The sequence below is a fragment of the Diceros bicornis genome, chromosome 12, assembly GCF_020826845.1.
Source record: "Diceros bicornis minor isolate mBicDic1 chromosome 12, mDicBic1.mat.cur, whole genome shotgun sequence".
In the NCBI taxonomy this organism is placed as follows: Eukaryota; Metazoa; Chordata; class Mammalia; order Perissodactyla; family Rhinocerotidae; genus Diceros; species Diceros bicornis.
Genome location: NC_080751.1, coordinates 41,618,562 through 41,639,634, shown reverse-complemented (window position 1 = coordinate 41,639,634; position 21,073 = coordinate 41,618,562). Strand labels below are relative to the sequence as shown.

At 47.0% G+C, this 21,073-nt stretch overlaps 1 protein-coding gene across 2 annotated transcripts in view; it reads right to left on the bottom strand.

Annotated features, from left to right (window-relative positions):
• THADA (THADA armadillo repeat containing) overlaps nt 1-21,073 on the bottom strand; it is a 312,115-nt gene that overhangs the window by 28,055 nt on the left and 262,987 nt on the right. For both annotated transcript variants that reach the window (XM_058551343.1, XM_058551342.1), the window contains 2 exons: nt 19,686-19,839; nt 16,055-16,186 (listed from right to left, as the gene is read on the bottom strand). In XM_058551343.1, the coding sequence (XP_058407326.1) occupies nt 16,055-16,186; nt 19,686-19,839 (286 nt within the window). The remainder of the gene's footprint in view (nt 1-16,054; nt 16,187-19,685; nt 19,840-21,073) is intronic.

Here is a 21,073-nt window from a genome sequence, read left to right as displayed (position 1 = left end):
CCAACAGACACGCCCCTTCTTCCTCGCTAACGGAAGTCCAATTTTGTTTTGGGGGTGATGTGCCTAGCCCTGTCTCATTCTCCTTTGCGTGATTCTTCCTCTCGCAGCCTACCTTTGTTGCTAAGATGGTCATATACCCAGACCTGGCCAAGGAGACACACAGACATATCTGCTGGGGGCTTCAGGGGACATATTTTCCTCCTGAATAAAAAGAACCTTGTAGGGGCCGGCCCGGTGGCGCAAGCGGTTAGGTGCGCGCGCTCCGCTGCGGCGGCCCGGGGTTCGCTGGTTCGGATCCCGGGCGCGCACCAAAGTACTGCTTGGTGGGCCATGCTGTGGCGGCGTCCCATATAAAGTGGAGGAAGATGGGCACCGATATTAGCCCAGGGCCGTCTTCCTCAGCAAAAAAAGAGGAGGATTGGCGGATGTTAGCTCAGGGCTGATCTCCTCACAAAAAAAAAAAAAAAAAAAAAAAAAAAAAAAAAGAACCTTGTGATAAGAAAATTGTATGTTCTTGCTCCTTCCTTCCTACCTAGAATGTTGGGGAGATATCTGAAGGTGCAACAGCCATCTTGTAACCATGAGAACAAGTATGAGGTCAAAGTCAACATGCTGAGGATGATAAAGCAGAAAGACAGAAAGCCGGATCCCTGACTGGGAATCTGTTTCTCTGCCCCTGCTCCCCCTTCCTCCTTTCTCTCTTCCCATCTGCTCCAAATTCACTCTCCCTCCATCTCTCCTTTAGCTAATATAACAAGGAAGTGAAGTATATTCTAGCCCATTAGCTATAATATACTCTACCCCCTACTTTCAATTCATAGTAACAGCTAAGTTAAGCCTTTCATTACAAATATCACCCATCTCCCCAAATCTCCCCACCCACCAAATCCACCACTCTAATAAAATGAGAAGAGTGGAGTTTTAGTTCTCTGAGACTGAAATTATTTTCCCCCATGGGTTAGACCCAGCCAGCCCCAATCTAGGCAAACCTACCCTCACTCTCCCCTCCCCACCCCATCCCCAGGTGGCTCACCTTGATTCTAGCAGGTTATGTCACGGGGCACCTTGACTATTGGGACTGATTTTTTTTACATTTCTGTGGTTTCTGGGGAGTGAATGTTGTAAAATAGAGTGAAAAGAAATTGAGGTTTGAAGTTTGGTGAACTTTTCCCTGCCCTTTACATGTGAATAATGACTTGCTGATAGAAGCGGCTTTTTCAAAGATGAAAAACAATCTAAGATTTATGGGCATGTCTGTTCAAAAAGACCCAATGCTGCTTGTAGCCAAGGTGGAAACGTCAGGAGATTCCTAAATCTGTTCTGGTGGGAGGAAGGGAAGGGCAGGGAGGAGCTTGGGGAACAAGAGAAGGCAAGAGGATAGAGGGAGGGGCTGGAACTGGTGGGAGAGGAACACAGGAAGATCTCTTATGCCCATTCTCTGAGTTCTACAGTAACGTGACCATGATAACCATTTCCAGCAAATGGCGTGGATGAAGCACACGAGCCTGCTTTGCTGGCATTGTTTTTACCTAAGTGCCATGCTACCCACACCTCCTCCATGCATGGTGAGGGAAGATGGGGGCCAGGAGAACTGTACATATGGAGATGAATGAACCTTTTATCTCAGACTGGCACTTCTGCTTCTAAGGGTTCTGACTCCTCATTGTGCGCTTGGGCAGGCACCAGAAAAATATTCCTGCCAATTTCTCAGAGTCAAATCTAAAATACTTGGCCAGAATTCCGCTCATGGTTGGACCAGTCTCTTAGAGCAACCGCTGTCCCCGTCTCACTGGTCCCTCCTCCAAAGGCCAGGGATGGGGGCAGGGGCACTGTGGGCGCAGCCCCAACACTTGGCATCTGGACAGCCTCCTGGGTCTTGTGGGTGCAGAGCCCACGTTTTTGAGTGTATAGTTTATAAACACAGCTTTGAAGTATAAAAATAGAGTGTGAAAAATAAAAATGGGACTCACAATCTGAGCCTCAATCACCCTGCTGGTTAGAGAGGTTAGAGAAATAATAAAATTAGAGTAACCAGATTGAAAACTTGAAGAACGCTCACTTGCCTTGGCAAGGAGAATTCCAGGGCCGAGAGTGTGCACAGCCTTTGTTAAGTGCTTAAGGCAGCTCGGCTCCCACTTAAAACGTCTGTTATCACTCCTGTCTCCCCCGGGGAGTTATTTATGAAGGAAGGTTTCCCGGCCAGCCTGCCACACAAGGCATCTTTAACGGGGAGCTGCCCAGACAGGAAGAGCTGAAGGAAAAGCCCACAAAGGCTGTGGGTCGAGGTGCCGCTCGATTCTGCTTCTTCAAACACGCCCAAGCTGTAACTCAAAAACTGAAAACAACTGAATCTTTTTCCAAACACAAACCAAATCTTTTATGTCAGGTTCCATATATTTTCCTAACTCCATTCCCCACCCCAGCCCCACTCCACAGCAGAAACCAATTTGCTTAAGTGAGTAGGTTTTGGGAGTTTTCCTCCTCAGAACTCTCATTTGGAACAGATTAACAAGGAGAGGGCAAGAATCTGATTTTTTTTCCTTCTACTTTTGAGAAAAATTAACACACTTGCGACTCTGAATCAGAACCACTACATTCTATGAGTGGCTTTTAAAAGAAGAGAATTTTACTTTCTGGTATAAGGGGACTGGACTGCTTGGGGAGCCCCTGACAATCCATCCCCATCGAAGCTGATGGTAAGTGACCAGTGCTGGATCACTGCGGCCCCTGGGCTCGCTGTGAGGCTGCACAGGGGACTCCAAGCCAAGGGGAGCTGCCCACTTCAAACCCCATGTCCACATTTATCTCCAAAAACACCCATGCTTCAGGAGTATATAATATGTCAGCCTGATGTGACCTACTTGAGAATTTAACATGCCCAGCTTTGCTGTCACAGAAGCTCCTGCCCCTAAAAAGCTTATAGTCTGGGTGGGATCATAACCAAGAAACAACATAAGAGCTCAACAGTGTGGGTCTGGGGGAAAGAGAATACAAAAGCATGAAAGGCTCCGTGGGAAAGGAGGGCCTGGGGCTGGGCCTTAGAGAACCAGCACCATTTATGTAGGTGGATGAGCACACACTAGGCCTTTATGGCAAAAGCAGAGAGGAGGAAATGGGCAGGGTCTCTATAAAGAGATGACCTCTGGACTCTCTCCTCCATTTCTCCACTCTCGAGTCTCTTCTAAGTGTGGTCTCCCCCACCACCCCACTACAGAGCTATCTGTCTAGTAAAGTCTAGCTCTGGGTAACGTAATTGCAAGGCTTGCAGTCTTGTTTCCTAATAAAGTTTTTTTTTTTGCATTTTAGGTGATGTGTGTGATTCTAAGAAATGTAATGGAGAAAAGCAACTAAGCTTATCAAGTTAGTGATAAAATTTAGATTAAAATTCTTATTGTTGATTATTGATTACTCTCTTTTCTTGCAAAATTGGACGAGTTGCTAAAAAAAATAATTTGGATGCAAATAAAGGGAAACCTGTTGATTTTAGGCGGAATAACACCTGACAGGTTGGACTCCCAACAGTTTACAGCCAGAGGCTCTATCTTATTTAACTCTGTGTCCCCAGCTGTTAGTAACCAGCCAGAACTTTCCAGAAACTCAGTAATTAGTACCTGTGTGAAAACAAGAAGATGGGAAATGGCAAGAAGTGAAGGTCCTATCTCCCCAAATCCATCCTTCTCTCCTTACACAGAAATAGACTTTTTAGCTGCACACGTGTCCACTTAGCTCAAAACCATATTTCTGAGCCTCCTTTGCTGAGCCATGTGGCACACGACTAAGTCCTGGCTGATAAGACACCACTGGAAGTGGTGTGTGTAACCTCCTGGTGGGCCTTTCTCTTCCCTCCTTCCTGCTCACTGGACTGTGGACACGGCAGTGGGAGCTGGAACTGCCACCCTGGATCATGAGAGGGATGGTTCTTACCGAAAACGGCAGAGCACCAAGAAAGAAGGTGTGGGTCCCTGCTGGTTGTGGACCACCACAACAGTCCACTCAGCCTTTTATGTGAGGAGGGAGAAATAGCTGCTAACTTGGATCTGTTACAGGAGCCAAATCTATACCCCAACCAAAACACCAGCTGTTTCATGCTTGAAACCCCAAGAAAATACATCAGAAAGTCGATTTCAAGATGTGCCCCAAACTAAGATCCTTGGTTGCACTCCAGGAACTTGAGTACTTCAGATGGAGTTGGGGGAGGGTGGAGAGGGACACAGAGAGAGACAGAGACAGAGAGACAGAGAGAAAGCAAGCCACTGTCAAGGCCAACCCTTGTCTCTGATTCCCACTTGATGCTCTCCGCCTTTGCTCCTGCAGATCAGCCTCCCAAGAAATCACTTTTGAAAAGCTGAATCACTGAACTACAGTGAGGATTTCCTGCTCACTTAGACACTGTGGGGAACATTTCTTACTTATGCAATCATGATGCATCAGTGAACCGGCCAGAGCATATCTCCTAAAATCCCATACTCCTCCTAATGCCCATAGATACATTTACATTCAAACTGCTTCTGTGCACTCTTTACAAAGAGCCACCCTGCAAAGTGCACAGATTTACAACATACCAACTTATACATTTATCTAACGTACACCCGCCATGTGCACAGATAAAAATACAGTCAGTCATCACTTAACGAGGGGGATACGTTCTGAGAAATGCATCGTTTGGCGATTGTGTTGTGCAAATATCAGAGTGTTAAACCTAGATGGTATAGCCTACTACGCACCTAGGCTGTATGGTACTAATCTTATGGGACCACCGTCATACATATAGTCTGTCGTTGACTGAAATGTCATTATGTGGCACATGACTGTACTCTCTGTGATGGCCTGTGACTACCAGAGCTACCATTCATTCTGTTCTTCTGCCTATAAGCTCCTGCCATGTGGATTCTTGCAGTCAAAAAAGAGCAGTAGGAACAAGGAAGCCCAGGCTATCACTCTGAGAGATCAAAGGACAGAACTTGGAGGGGCCGGCCTGGTGGCGCAGCAGTTAGGTGCGTGTGCTCTGCTTTGGCGGCCCAGGGTTTGCAGGTTCGGATCCCGGACGTGCACCGACGCACTGCTTGTCAAGCCATGCTGTGGCGGCGTCCCATATAAAGTAGAGGAAGATGGGCACGGATGTTAGCCCAGGGCCAATCTTCCTCACCAAAAAGAGGATTGACAACAGATGTTAGCTCAGGGCTGATCTTCCTCACAAAAAAAAAAATTAATTAATTAATTAAAAAAAAAGAACTTGGAGGGTTTCATGGGCAGGATGAAGGCTTTACAGGTCTCTGATGTCACCCTTCACACCTCCTGGGGTAACAGCAGGATGTTGAAGAATGAGGGGGTACTACGGTGGCCAGATGTACTTTCTCGGGCAGTAGCTATGTTGTAACAGTCTGGGTTTGACAATCATTTGGTTGTTGGGACCAGAGGAAGACAAAAGATCAGTCCTCTGGCAAGTCTGTAGGTGAATGGGCTCAGGTGGGCAAAGGGCACAGGCCAGCGCCGGACGAGAGGCGTGGATGGAGTGTGCAGGAAGAGCACTCCCTGAGAAGTCGGGCCTGAAGCTGGGGGAGGAGGCGCTGGGGGAGGAGGGCACTGGGCAGCAGGGCTCCTCAGCCATCCTAAGCGGCCCAGGAGCGGATGAGGAGGGAGGCCCATCTGGTCATCCCTGACAGAGAGGTGACCTTAACTCTTGAAACTGGCTTAGGTTAAAAAAGGAAGACCGCTGGGGCCGGCCGGTGGTATAGCGCTTAAGTTCACACGCTCTGCTTCAGGGGCCCGGGGTTCATGGGTTCGGAGTCCAGGTGCGGGCCTATACACCACTTATCAAGCCGTGCTGTGGCAGATGTCCCACATATAAAGTAGAGAAAGATGTGGACAGATGTTAGCCCAGGGCCAATCTTCCTCAACAAAAAGAAGAAGATTGGCAGCAGATGTTAGCTCAGGGCTAGTCTTCCTCACCAAAAATAAATAAATAAATAAAAGGAAGGCTGCTCGCAATAGTGAAAAGAGAAACTTGCATCCTGACATGGCCTAGCTGAGGAGAGTGAAGGCTCCTGAGGTCAGAAAAGGAAAGCACGGAAGAGGAGAGTTGAGGCCACGAGCAGAAGATGAGGATCAGCGGAAACTGGGCTTGCCCTGACTAAGAGGGAAGACAAAACCATGCCAGCCACATCAGTGCCAGATGGCCTAAGCCCCACACTGTGGGGTTATCGCCACCCACAGGGGTCAGTCACCTTGGGCCCAGGGAGCTTGGCTTTCAGGAGCAGCAACAGTGGAAGCAAAATAATGCAAAAATGACTCTCATTTCCTCAAGAGGAGCCTGTTGTTGTCTCTCTGGGGCTTAGTCACTGGAGGCCATGGAAACAATCCCATCACCCTAGCAACCAGGCCCAGCCGGGGTACTCAGTGGCAGTGGCAACCTGCTCCCAGATTTAAGACGGGAGCATTAGTTTGCATCTGCTTTTGCACATCAGGGGGCCAGCTGCCAGTGACGCACTTGCTGAGACACAGGTGAACGTCATGGGCCCAGATTCCTGGGACAGCAACTGATGGGAAGGCAATTTGATACATGGTAACTAGGGCTCCACGAGGACAGCCCACCGAAGCTAGGGGAGGGGGACAATGGCTCCTGGCTTGATCAAGCATCTTCGTTTTGAAGGAATAAATGAGAACACAGAGAACTAGTTCCTGCACAGCTACCTTCTGTCCACAGCCATTTCCCTCGCCCTCCGTCTGGGCCATGCCAGAGGGCTGCTTAAGAGTCAGAATCACCATTCCTAATTTCTTGCCTTTCCTCCCCTGGAACTCTTCTCACAATACAGATGAACACCCAAGCGGCCCTGGGAGAGAGGCCCAGGAGGGAGCGAGGCCGCCAAATCTCAGGGCTGACTGTGGGGTGTGGTTTTATTGCTGGGAGATGCCTGGTTTCATAGAACACTCTGTTCTTCCCACCCCTGTGATGCTGGAGTTACTCCAAGCCCTCTCTCCAAGGCAGTCTTCCATTTCCTCTGCCCTTACCGCACAGCACCCATCTCACCCCCAATGAGTTCCCTCCAACTCAGCAGTCTGGATTACTCCCAGCGCCCCCCTGCATTTCTGTCACTTCTTTTCTGTCAATCAGGGCTTGGGGAGCAGTAGAGAAAAGTGCTGTTTGGTGTCTCATGGGTCTGTGTTTTAGACCTCATTTCGCCACTAATTATGTGACGCTGGGGAAATCATTTACCTTTCCTGGGCTTCAGTTTCCACATCTGTAAATTAGAGGCTCTAAAACCCTCAAGTTGTGTGACTCTCTTCCTCTAGGACTGGAAAATGGGGACACAATCAGCCTTGATGTAGGACCTTCTGCCATCTGTGGCTACAACTGCCCTGGGTGCCACAACTTCTACTCTGTTCCCCAGGACAAGCTCTGTTTATCTGAGCTCTTGGGTCCCCACTCCATTTTCTCGGGTTATGATTCCAGTGTCTTCCTTTCAAACACAACATTGAGTTTAGAAGACTTTCAATGTTTTCCTTCTATTAACTCCTAGGTTCCAAACCTAGAGGCTGGGTCAGGATTCCTTTTCCTGTCTTAGAAGAGGCCCAGAAAGTGCCAGGCCTCCGTCACCACAGGCACCTGAGCTCTAATTCTGGCTCAACACTCACCTTCCATAGGACCTTGACTGAGTCCATTACTTCAGCTCTCTGAATCTCAGATTATTCATATTTAAAATGGAGAAAACAGTAAAATATCCCATAGAGTGGCTGTGAAGATTAAAAGAGGTGAGATGACGCAGGAGCATCCAGAGGGTAATGTTCTCCTTCCTCCCACTCAACCACTCGTCCTCAGAGTGGGAAGATACTGCCAGACACGGGCCTCAGGAGGAAGGGCCCCCATTCTCAGAGCTGCTGCCACCAGTCCCCTGACCAGGGCCTGCCGATCCCCTGAAAGCTCTTCCCCTGCTGGGCACTTCCCAGTGCCAGCCCCATGCTAGGTCCATGGGCCCCTGTGCATGAAACTCTTGCTCAAGAAATTCCATGCAGCACAGGACAGGATGGAATGGTGAGGGAGAGGTGGTGTTAGTCCAGGATCTGCCACAGTGGCCTAGCCTTAATAGATGCTCCATCAGCTCCTTGTTGAATTAATGTCTTTGGGAAGGGGTGGGGCCTACAGTAGTTGATTTAATCCGCTATAACAAGGAATCAATCGCCTCAGGACAATTTCACAACAGAGAATCCAAACAGCCCCACCCACTTTAGGTGGATCCTAAAAACACTAATCTCTTTATTGTATTTAACTACTGTGATTGATACATTCCTCCATTCCTTCATCCAACTGATCATCCATCAGTGATTTTTGTTGAGCATCTATTATGTGTCAGGTTCTGGGAATACAGCAGCAAGCAAAGCAGACAGAAATCACAAAATAAATAAACAGTAAAAGGATAAGATAGTGAAAAGACTATGCAGAGAATTAAACCAGCAGGGTGAAGTAAGAGCAAACACTGAGTGGCTACTGTAAACTGGGTGGTCAAGTCAGGCTCTCTGCAGGGACGACACTGAAGCTGAGACTGAGTTCTGAGCAGGAGAGCAACGTCATCTGACCTACGCCCTAAGAAGAGCCCTTTAATAGTGACGTGGACAATAGACTGCAGGCAGACAAGAGCAGACAGGAGCAGAGGCAGGAAGACGAGGCTGGAGGTTATTGCAGAAGTCCAGGAGAGAGAGCTTGGACTAGGACATGAAACAAGCCTGGTGGACAGGCACTTTGTAAATACCTGAATGAATATGCCTGATGTCACCACCTTTTGCCTCATACCTAAATAATAAGACAAAAAGCTGTGGATCATCTAGGGAGGAGTGAGGAAACAATTTAGAATTTAAAAATAGGCACAAAGCAATGAGAGAGGCAAATAAGTTTAGCTTGTCCTAAGAGGAATGTAGGTCAGGCCTGGAGACAGGTACATTCTAGTGCACTGGTTCTTTTTGGGTCATTCTTCTCCAGAAAAAGCTACTTGGTACATACGTAGAAGATTACACTCATGGAGCTTAAAGGCCCTCTAAAACTGAGTCTGGGGCCAGGCTCTGGTACCACAGTACAGAAAAGTCACTTTGGAGGCAGTTTATCTGAGTACATTAGGAAAGAACCTGTTGGAAGGGAGAGGGAGGAGGGAGGAGGGAGGCCATTCTGGAAAGCCCTTCTCCCAGGACCTGACCCCGTGAACTTGCAGGAATTGAAAAAAGCACTGGGCCTCCCACTGGGCGTGTGCCTAGGCAGGAGGACCTGGTGGGCAGGTTGAGAGGTTCCGGGGGTGGAACCGTTTGTGACTCAGCGCAAAGTCCCAGAGGCCCAGGGCTTTGCTGACTGGGCGGTCACCTGGGGCCGCTGTGTAATGTCACGGTGACCGGCCTCCCTCCCTGCTTGCTCAAGGGTCAGAGCATGTGAGATGTGTTCATACTCTCATGCTGGCTCTCGGGCTATGTGTGGGTGTCAATGGTGCATGTGTGTATGTGTGTGAGGGGGTAGGGGTGTGCGTGTGGGTGGAGGGGAAACACATTTTTGGGGAAATTAAGCAGGCATTGGATCTTCGCTTCTTCACCTTGCCCTGCAGTATATGACTATTTCATTTCAGCCCTACAATGCCACTTGCCTCCTCCCCACCGCATTCTACAACCTCTGAGTCTCAATTTTTCTACATCCTGCTCCTGTTTCCACTCTTCCACCTCCCTACTAAGCTCCATCATTATTCATTGTCTCCACGTGTCCTCATGGCAAGCACAGAGGTTCCTGTGGGGTTTCCTGGTTAACCCGGGGCCATGGCCCCTGTAGCCCCAGGCTGGCTCCCTGGCCCTGCAATCTGAGACCCAGACCTGAGAGGTAAGAGTGAGGAAGGGCCAAATGCTACAAAAGGCTGCCAATTCTTAGTCTACCAGACCCAGACAGCGAGTCACTCAGAAGGACTGCCACTCCAGTTTGTAGAAAGCAATGAAAACCAGTGTCGCTTGAGCTGCTTCTAGCAGGGAGGGTCAGTAGGCCTGGGTTGGAGCCTTCTCTTGTTTCAAAGGGCGCTCTAATCTCCTTAGGGAACTCAGGACTGACTGAGACAATCAATGACTGTTAGGTGGCCTGTTGTGGTGAAAGATCAGGCCATCAACACAAATGGAGCACCTACTGTGTACCTAATAGAAGACAGTCCCTAAGCTCATGGGCTAGTTGGGAAGATAAAACTAAATAAAGCACATGAAAGAGAAAATAATACAAGAGTAGAAAATCAAGGGCTATTTGGGGCAACACAATAACAAAATGCCACAGCAGTTCAGAGAAAGGGGAGATCCTGGAGGGCTGGGGTGTTGTAGAAAAGGTGGGATTTAATGCGTCACCACTAAACATTTATATGTGGCAGGATGACCAGAAGTTTTACATGACTTTTTGTGGGTAAGGAGCCTGGTGAGAGGGAGGGATCAAAACTACTTGGAGCCAGTACTCCCAGGAAAAGCACCACCAGCTGCGTGCGTGCGCATGGGTACGCACACTTGCTTCCCTCTCCCTGTGTGTGTGTCTGTCTGTTTCTCTCTTTCTTAAAAACTGACAATGAGTTTGAGGTCTGGAGCCCCTTCAAACTCCTTATGAACTGGCTTCTCTTTCTTAGCCTGCATCAACTAAAGCCGACTGCTGGTCATCAGGAACTTGTTCCCGAATCTCACAATTGGAAATGGGGGAAGGGAGGAGGCCGCCTGAATCAGGAGCAAACCCTGGCTGAAGCTGAAAGAGGAGGAGGGAGGGAGACCTCGTGCTGGAGATGGCACGGAGCCTAAGAAGGGGGTTCAGAAAGCCAGCCCCCTGCCTGCCCCACCCCCACAGCCTCTCCCACCCCGTCTCCTCCAGCTCACAGAGATCTCCATCTCTGCTGGGTGGGCATGTGGGGTTCCTCCTGGGGGCCTCCAGATCTGGCCGTCTCTGCAGGACCCCTCAGGCCTGTGCCATCTGTCCTCCTGTCCTGGATTCCTCAAGTCTGACTCCACAGCATCTCAAGTTCAACCCACGAGAGAGCCGGCATCAGGGACAAAGGGCTCTACAGGCAGGAAAGGCTCAAACACCCCTGTTGGTAGGATGGGCTATGGGTAACCCCCAATTGCTGAATTCCGGCCAGCTTCTAGCCCTCTAGGTAGGGTGGGTTTTTTTTTTTTAATTCTGTTCTGATCTTTTTAATTTTACTTATTTATTTATTTTCCCCCAAAGCCCCAGTAGATAGTTGTATGTCATAGTTGCACAGCCTTCTAGTTGCTGTATGTGGGACGCGGCCTCAGCATGGCCAGAGAAGCAGTGCGTCGGTGTGCGCCCGGGATCCGAACCGGGGCCACCAGCAGGGGAGCGTGCGCACTTAACCGCTAAGCCATGGGGCCAGCCCAGGGTGGTTTTTTTAAAGGTGTTTTTTCACCCTCTCTTCCTCCAAAAGCAGCCTGATGAAGTTTGCACCTTCACAGGGTCCTGCCCTGTTGCTTTTACCCAGAACTCTGTCAGCCTAACTGGAGAATCACACAAAGTTAGTGATTTAAATTTCAACACTGTCCAGGTTGCTTTTTCCCTCACATGGAAGCACTTGTTCAAATGAAATCTGACATGAAATCCCGATATAGTATAGGAGACAGACGTGAGTGAGCAGCTTGGGAGGAAGAGGGGACCCAGGGAAGTGGGGGCAGCAGAGCTGACGGCCTTGAGTGCTGCTCTTGAAACCAGAGCTCTTCCCAGAGCATTTCAAGGCTCTAAGTCAAGTCAGAGCAGGGAAAGAAGAAAGGTGGAGCCCCACCTGGAGTCCTGCCCATGTACTTTCTTATCCTAGCCGCAAATTTCAGTCCCCTACTCTGCAGTCCTAGAAATGCCCTTTTGTGCTCCTCTTGGTGTGCTCGCTCTATGACTGGCATAGAGGACTGGGGACATAAGTGGCGGAGAGGATCCCACTGCTGAGGCTTCCTGAAGTCATACTTCCAAGGCTGAGGGGGTCTCAGGCGGTGCTCAGAGAGTTGTTAATAGGCTGTGAATTTCACCTTCCAGGTGACCATGCAGGGTGAAGTGCAGAAGGACAGCAGGAGAATTCAGCAGGCAAAAAAGGTGAACAACAGATCCATCCTTACCAGGGCCATCTAAACACCAAGTTATTTTCTGCAGGGCTTCCACGTGGATCATTAACTCATTCACACCACAACTCTGTACCTAAAACCAACTGTGTGCCAAGTGACATGCTAGGGTGATGCAGCCTGAATGATGGGTTTAATGTTTGCCTCTTCTTTGATAGTTCCTAGCCAGTGCCCACTGGGACCAATAACTGGCCCTGTTAAGGAGTGTTGCGGCTCCCAGGACAACTGGGCAGTGTGCTGGAGGGGGTAGGACAGAGCTGGACAGTTCATTCTGTTCCATAGCAGATAAAGGTCCCCTTTTGCCCTCTCAGTTTCCACTGCCAATCTGTCCAAGGCCTAAAGAATACTCTGTCCCAGATCACAATGACATGTGGCCTCTGAATGCCTTTCCCGATTCCTGGTAATTTCACTTCCTGGAATGCCACGGCACAACTGCTACCTCAGTGCCAGGGGCACGTCCAGGTATTTCGCCCGGACACCTCACAGGTTTGAAACCTTGAAGTCACCTCCGCTTCCCCTTCTCTCTGACTTCCCACAAGCACCAGCCCCTGAATCCTGTTGAGTCTACCCCCCACGCTCTCTCTACTCCATCACACTGATGGCAGCTCATAAGGACTACTGCTACAAGCTCCCAGTTGGTCTCCCTGCCTTGAAATTTCCCTCACTCACCCCAGCCCTGATCCATCTCACACACTGTTGCCAGAAAGAGCTCCTCAAACACACATTTCTGGCAACATCACTCCCCTGTTTAAAACCCTTAAGAAGGAGGTCCTTGGCTTGGCATTCAAAGTCATCCCAAGTGTGGGCACCCCTGCCTTTCTAGCTTTATCTCCGCTCCGTTACCCTGGCCTCAGCCTATGTTCTGGCCACACAAGTCCACTTGCTGCTCCCCAGTCAGCTCCCGAGTTCCCCCAAATCCAAGTTTTGGCTCTGGCTTTTCATTCTGTGTTGATGCTCTCATTTGTGTCTCATTGATCTCTTCCTTTGGGCCAGCTCCACTCTCAGGAACCTTCCTAGACCCCACTGTCAAAATGCACCTCACACTTCCCCATGTCCCCCGCAGGCTGTTAGACAATACGAGCGCAAAGCTCCTTCCGTCTGCATCCAGCCCTCATTTACAGAATGAGATCTCAGAGGCAGGGAGTCCTCATGTTTTTTTCTTAGGAAGAAAAGTAAGAATTAATTTAATTTATTTTAACAACATTTAGCCTTTTCAAAGACATTAAATATTAACAAAATTTAATAATATTATTTTACTGTGGCATTTATCAAACCACCAATTAGGCGACAAAATTAATGACATACATTTTCAAAGTATTCAAGATCCAATAGTGATGACTAACTTGGGACACCAAAGAGTAAACTATTAGCAGTGTATTCTACAAAGTCCCTGTATGTTGAAAGAATGTGAAAAATTACCATCCGCTGCTTGATATCCTTGAGAGATATCAAAACAAGATAATATTGTTCTGATAAATCAGCTGGTTAAACTTCTGACTAAAGTGAGAAAGCAGGGATGACCCTCAGGCCTCAGCTACTTTTCAGTCTAAAGCAGAAAGATGTGTAATTTTTGCCTAAGAAAATCAAGCTGTATTATGAGGTTCTAAGTGTTGCTCTCAGGCTGAACAGAGAACACACGGGGATGCCGGGGACATGCTGAACGAGTGTCCTCACCCAGTGATGGTATGTTGCTGAGATCTTTGATTTTGAGGAATCTGGCTTGAGTTTGATTTTTTGGATGCCAAAAATCACTCAAAATGAGTAAAAAGAGGGGGGGAGGCAGGATGTTTTCATAAAATTTAGGAGAATGGAGTCTCACTGGGGGCTGAATTGTTGATAAACCAGTCAGATAGTCTATCAATATATACACTATGTTGGTCTTTTCCAGTTGTGGAATTGGATTTTTTTAAAAATATTTTATTTGAAACAATTTCAAACAGACAGAAAAGATACAAGTCTAGCAACTCCATATCTGTGTTTACTATTTATATGAGCACATAGTGTTATTTTTTCTGAACAATTTGAGAGTAAGTTGCAGGCCTCTTTACCCCTTAATAGTTCAGCTGTGTATTTCCTAAGAACAAAAATATTCTCTTACAAAACCACAGTATAGTTATCAAATTCAGGAATTTAACGTTGATTTTAATCTACAGACAATATTTCAATGTTGTCAGTTATTCTAATAATTTCCTGTATGGCTTTTCACCCCTCCAGTACAGGGTCTGGTCCAGGGTAACATACCACACTTAGTTGTTATAGAATTCTTGTCTTTTCTACACCTCAGATCCTTTTTTATAGACCAACATGAGGAATACAAAGATAGACAAGTAGCTTCCTATATTTATTATTCCCTCAGAGGCATTCACACATGGAATTTTACATGCAAAAGGCACTCAATATATAATTAATGATTTCTACTTCTTGAGAAGAAATTCAAACTAGAAGCAGGGAGAATATGGTAATATAGTTTTACTAAAAATGAATTTGGAAAAATTCTTTAAGAAATAATGGTGGTAGGGCAAAGACTATAAAGATTAGGAGGGAAGAACTCTGCCTACGAATTCCACTATGAAATTATCTTTCCCATCTGTGGTGGAGAGAGTCCTAGAGGAATCTAGTGAGTATTATGTTCCACCAAATATTTACTGAGCACGCGTTGAGGGCTCTGTGTGTCCTTCTAAGGAAAACGCACAATTGGAAAAAGGAATGAATCACTAATGGCAGAATTTTAGATATCCAGGAAACCTGACAGGTTGGGATGGGGGATAGGGAGAAGGCTGCTTGAACAACACTCGCAGTACCAATCTGAATGCTTTTCCACTGAGAGGCAAAGCTGATCCTGGCTAAACTTGGTCTGGAATAGTATTGCTGAGAGATTATATTAAAAAAACTAGCTTCTTCCATATACACAGAGAAAAGTACCCAGACCATTACAACGGACGACTCAGGTATGGGAAAGTTCATACATCCGAGGGAAGCTTCCCGGGACTGTAGCACTAGCCATGGGGCTGAGGGGTCCTGAATCAGTTACAACACTGTATGGCTATTTCCCCTCCCATCCTGCTATCCATTAAGGTAAACTTCTTTGCTCAGCCTGTGACCTCTTGCCTCAAAATGGTGTTCTTGCTTCTCTTTGGGATGGTTTGACCCAGAGATCTTTCTTGACACTCAGTCCCAAGTGCAGGGAATCCAAGTCCACCAAAGCAGCAACCCTCCCAGATGGCCATGTGTCCAGAGGTGTGACCTTGCTTCTACTCCTCCTGCCTCCTGTCCCTTCCAACCAGCAGCCCATTTTCCACCCGCAGCCAGCAGCCCCCCTTTGCTTCCCTGGCATTGGTCATCACACACAGATGACCAGGGCCCAGGGCCGGAACAGCTCATATTACGAGGTGAGTGGCTGTGAGCTCAGAACCACCCATCTAGGCTGCTCCTCCTTCTCCTCCCCTCCCGCCTCCTGGTGCCTCCACCACCAAATGAGAGCCGAGGCACAAAGTGGAGAACTCAACTTACACTCGTTTGTTTCTGTTGTGTGTAAAAAACTTGAAGAGGAACAAAATGATGGATCTGTGATTCCTGGGTTAGGTAACCATGCAGATTATCAAGACTTGGTCTTATTTAGGAAGGATGATAATATAACTAACAAAAGGCACTGTTTATTACATTTCTATCTTTGAAAACAATTTTTCTCTATGATGTCCTAGAGCAGGACATGGCTAGCAGATCAAATCTGGGCAGCCACCTGTTTTTGCAAATAAAGTTTTACTGGAACACAGTCATGCCCACTTGTTTACCTATTGTTTATGGCTGCTTTTCCACTAAAGTGGCCGAGTTGAGACAGAGACTAAATGGCCAACGAAGCCTAAAATATTCATTCTCTGGCCCTTTATAGAAAAAGTGTGCCAACTCCTGTCCAAGAGCAATAAAGCATTGCAGAGGGATAAGAATCAGTTACCTGTTAACTGGCAGGTGTTTTCTTGTGACATGGCGGTTGTCACAGTTTCCGTTGCTGCATCTCTGATGGCTTGCTCCTCACTCTGCAGCAGGGTGAAGACACACCTCCAGAGAGCAAGTGTATCCTGCAGTCCTAAGAACACCAAAAGGAATTCGAATTACCTAGGATGCAATTTACAGGCAGGTACAAACACTGCTTCAAATCCATGGTGGGGGAGGGCAGTGTTAAATGAGCAATAGCCAGTCCTTTCTTTCTGGGTATTGCAAGAAAGGAAGACCTGAGAGTCAGACAAACACAGGAAGAGAGACGGCCCTACGGAGGCAGGTTTAGAAATGTCTTTTTTTTGAGGAGGAGGTGGAGGAGAAGGCTTCTGGAGGGAGGCAACCAGCCCCAGCAAGGGCCCTGAGAAAGTGCAGCCCGGCTGACTGTCCACAGTGACTCACGATTCTCAGGAATGAAACTTTACGCATCAAGAGTGCTTTGGGGAAACTAGTCCAGTGTTGATTTGAGTGACCGTTTGAACTTATAAATTCTGAAAGCAAAGTTTCAATCAAGATTATGTGTTGGGGATCAAGAATCGAAAAAGGGCAAGGAACCACCATAAAGGCACCAGTCTGTGTGGGGCCCACTAGCTGACTGCCATTGCCCCTGGGCAGGGACACTGTCTAGTCCCCGTTTTAGGTGCTGTTGTGGATGACAGAGCAGGAAAAAACAGTGTCTGCAACTGAGCAAATGAAAGGACCATCAAGTCAAGAACACAAGGCAATGAGAAGTCAGGGATGGAAATGTGTGGCTGTGACTCACAACAGGGAAAGGTCACAGTGGACTCGTGTAACTGAGGACCACTTCAGGAGGGAGGTGAGAGGTGGGCAGGGCCTCAAAGAGAGAATACATGTTGTATAGGCGGGTGGGCCCAGCCTTGTGGAGGGTCGAGATGGAGGGCCACAGAAGACCACCACTCCTCATTCCTAGGCTTTCAATGGGGAACCAACCCTGTCCTAAGAACTCCGCTTAGCCTACCCTCTCCCTTGTCTGTCCACAGAGAACCTGCTATCCGAGTCACCAATGCTTTAGTCATACTAAGAACAGCTACGGCTCCCTCTGGGGTTTCGTTCTCTCTTTTCTTATATAAATCTGGCTTTAAATTTTACTCATCTTTCAGAATCTATACATTCTAATTGTTCTCTAGGGTTTCATATTTTCCTTTCTTAATATTTTCCTCTTTAATATGGTCATTTATAGCCCCAAGATACTCAATCTCCCCTCTTTAGTCCATTTCAATTTTTCTTTTATCTTAAATGACTTTGTTCTATCCTTGACTTGTTCTATCCTTATCCCCATGCACTGTTAATGTCCTTTGTCTCTCAGTTCTGTACCTATTTTTCATGTTCTGGTGGCCCATCAGCCACCACTGACTTTTCATTGCCTATAATGCCATAACCAGCTCCAGCAATTAATTATGAACCAGGGGCTGGCCTGGTGGCGCAGTAGTTAAGTTCACATGTTTCGCTTCAGCAGTGTGGGGCTCACCAGTTTGGATCCCGGGCGCAGACCTACTCACTGCTCATTAAGTCATGCTGTGGCAGTGTCCCACATAGAAGAACTAGAAGGACCTACAATTAGGATATACAACTATGTACTAGCAGCTTGGGGAGAAAAAATAAAAAAAGAGGAAGATTGGCAAGAGATGTTAGCTCAGGGCCGATCTTTCTCAAAAAAAAAAAAAAAGAACTAATGGCTCTTGCCCAGGACTCTATTTCACGCAGGAATTCCAGGTTATTCCACACACATTTTGCCTGATATGAGCTGGGTTAGCGTAGCCAAAGACACCCAGAAAATGTCCTGCAAAATAATATTACCCGCACTGGAGAAGCTTCACCAAAGTTTATAAACCTTTGCTTATTCCCCTGAGTCCAACAATTAAATCACAATCAGGGAAGCTTCCCTTTTAGCCCCTGTTTGGGTGTAAGAAAAACACCTGCAAGTCACTTAGAAGAATGAATGAAAAGGATCTCAAAGACAACTTTGGGGGCCGGCCCGGTGGCGCAAGCAGTTAAGTGCGTGCGCTCTGCTGCAGCGGCCCGGGGTTCGCAGGCCCAGATCCCGGGCGCGCACTGATGCACTGCTTGGGAAGCCATGCTGTGGCGGCGTCCCATATAAAGTGGAGGAAGATGGGCACGGATGTTAGCCCAGGGCCAATCTTCCTCAAGAAAAAAAGGGGAGGATTGGCATTGGATGTTAGCTCAGGGCTAGTCCTCCTCACAAAAAAAAAAAAAAAAAAAAAAAGACCACTTTGTTTCTCAGAGAGACCCAGGGATGTCAGACACTTCATTGGTCTAAACTCCAGTAACACTTAAAATTGGAATCCTACCATCTAAACAAAAAATTCTTTGCTTTGTTCTGTAAATCCTTTCTCTACAACTACACTGAAAGCTCCTTGGATGCAAGGACCACAGCTTATTCTCTAGGGCGGGGCACGGAAGAAGTGAACAAAAACAGAATTCCAGTAAAGAATGGAAGAGAATCGCAGCACGACAGCACAGGGATAAGACGGCAGCAGAGGACAGGGTCGGGACAGAGCACGGCTTTAGGTCCCCAGTTTTCCTTCTATTAAACCCTCTGCTTAAAAGCAAAACAAAATACCACAATTTAAAAAAAATTTTTTTAAGTAAAACGAAACAGAACAAAACCCTCTCTGCTTTTTCAATTCCTTAGGATCTCCTAAAGCTTGGTTCTCTCCAATACCATTGACATGTGCTCTTTCCTAATTATTACTCTTGAAGCACAGGGGTGGCAGTGAGGAAAGAGACATGAAAGTGGACAAATGGTTGGAGACCAGCTAAGATCCAAATATCCATCTGATTTCAAAATTTCTCTACCTTGATGTCCCAAAGATGCCTTAAACTTGAAACTAAGTTCAGGAACTGGCAGTCTTTCCAGTCACTTAACCTGGAAGCCTAGAAGTCACTCTTGAATCTTTCTTTTACATTAACCTCAACACTAAGTCCTGTTGACTCTACTTCCTAAATGCCTTTTGAGCCTGTTCTTTCTTATTCTTCAATGCCATGGCTTCACAATGACCCGCTCATTTCTCACCAGGATCACTGCAACAGGCTTCCTGGAAGAGGTGACGGTTAGGCCGAGTCTCAAAAGACAAACAGAAGTCAGTCAAGCAGCAGTTTGTTTAGAGAACTGTTCCCTGCTGATGACGCATAGGGCCCGAGTGGTGGCCGATGAGGAGGGAGGAGTGGGCAGAGCAAAGAACAGGAAGGGCCTTATGAGCCATGTTAAAGGGTGTTTAGATTTTCTCCTGAAGGCAACAGGAACCTATGCAAAAGCTTTATGCAGTGGAGAGAAATGATCAGATCTATACTTCAGAAAGACCACAGAGGGTTTTGCAAGCATGAGGAGAATGCTTTGGGGGCCAAGACTGAAAGAAAAAAGGCCAGTTAAGAGGCTGTTGGTGAAACATGACTAGAGCAGGAACTAAGAGGGTGGGAATGTATCTGAAAGATGTAAAGGTACGGTGCACGCTGTCATTTTTCATCTTCCCTTCTTTTTTAGCCTAGAATAGCTATTCGTGCTTTTAATGCATTTGGTGCAATGGACTCCCCCCGCTCAGTACACTTACCAAGGATGGGATGGGGGTTGGTGAGGAAAAATGGTGTGGTGCTGGTGAGGACTTCAGCAGCGGCCAGCCTGGACTCTGTGGGAAGATGATCTCCACAGGAGGAGACGACCAACTGAACCCACTGCTTCAGCTCCAGGGCTACCGAGTCCCTGGTCTGAAAGCACAAAATGTACAGCAGCTCAGAAGATGAATCAGGGGCCGACAGGGAATTAGGGATGCGCTCTGTATACCAAACTGAATCTGCAAATTAGCTCTTTGTGCAGTGGGAAGAAAATCTGACTTGCCTTTCAGTAATATGGAGTCACCATAACTAGCAAGCAAGTTCCTTGAGTCTTTTCTGATGTAAATCAGGTTTTCAGAACATTGGTGTATTTGATAGCTTCAGTAAAGACAAAATTTTGGGGAAAGACTGTGGCAGCAAATAATACTTGTTGGCTCCAATAACCAGTTACTCCTATCTTTAGTAACAGAACCCCAGATTTTTGGCTCGGCATGTGGGCACTCAGCTAAAGACTACATTTCCCAGACTCCCTTGCATTTGGGAGTAACATGATTAAGTTCTGACTAATGGGATGTCATTGAAAATGGTATCTGTGCACTTCCGGTCATGCACTGGGAAATAGGTTTTCCTAGTTTTCTTCCTAGGTTTCTCCTCCCTGCTAGCTGAACAAGGACAAGATGATGGGAGCTGGAGCAACCATCTGGGACCATAAGATAGAAGCCACATTCAGGACAGCAGAATAAGGTAGAAGGGCCTGGGGGCCTAACACTGTCAAGCCACCATGTCTGCTTTGGACTGCTTCTATCTGGTTTAAGCCATGTATTTAGGAGTTTCTGTTACAACATTTAAAGTGGCATCCTAACTCACATTATTGTTTAAACAAAGTCCTGTTGTTTTTTATAGCAACAGCTTTATTGAGATATAATTCACATACCATACAACTTCACCCATTTAAAGTATACAATTCAATGGTTTTTAGTGTATTCACAGATAATGTGCAACCATGACCACAGTCAATTTTAGAACATTTTCATCACCAAAAAGAGATACCTTGTACGCTTTAGTTATCATCTCCCCATCCTCTCATCTCCCCCGTCCTTTAGCCCTAAACCACTAAGCTACGTTCTCTCTATGCATTTGCCTATTCTGGACATTTCATATAAACTGAATCATACAATATCGGTCTTTTGTGACTGGCTTCTTTCACTTAGCATGTTTTCAAGGTTCATCCATGCTGTAGGATGTATTAGTACTTCATTACTTTTTTATGGCTGAATAATATTCCATTGTACAGATATACCATATTTTGTTTACCCATTCACCAGTTGATGGACATTTGGGTTGTTTCTATCTTTTAAACCCTAGTTTTTTACTTTTTCTAGAAAGT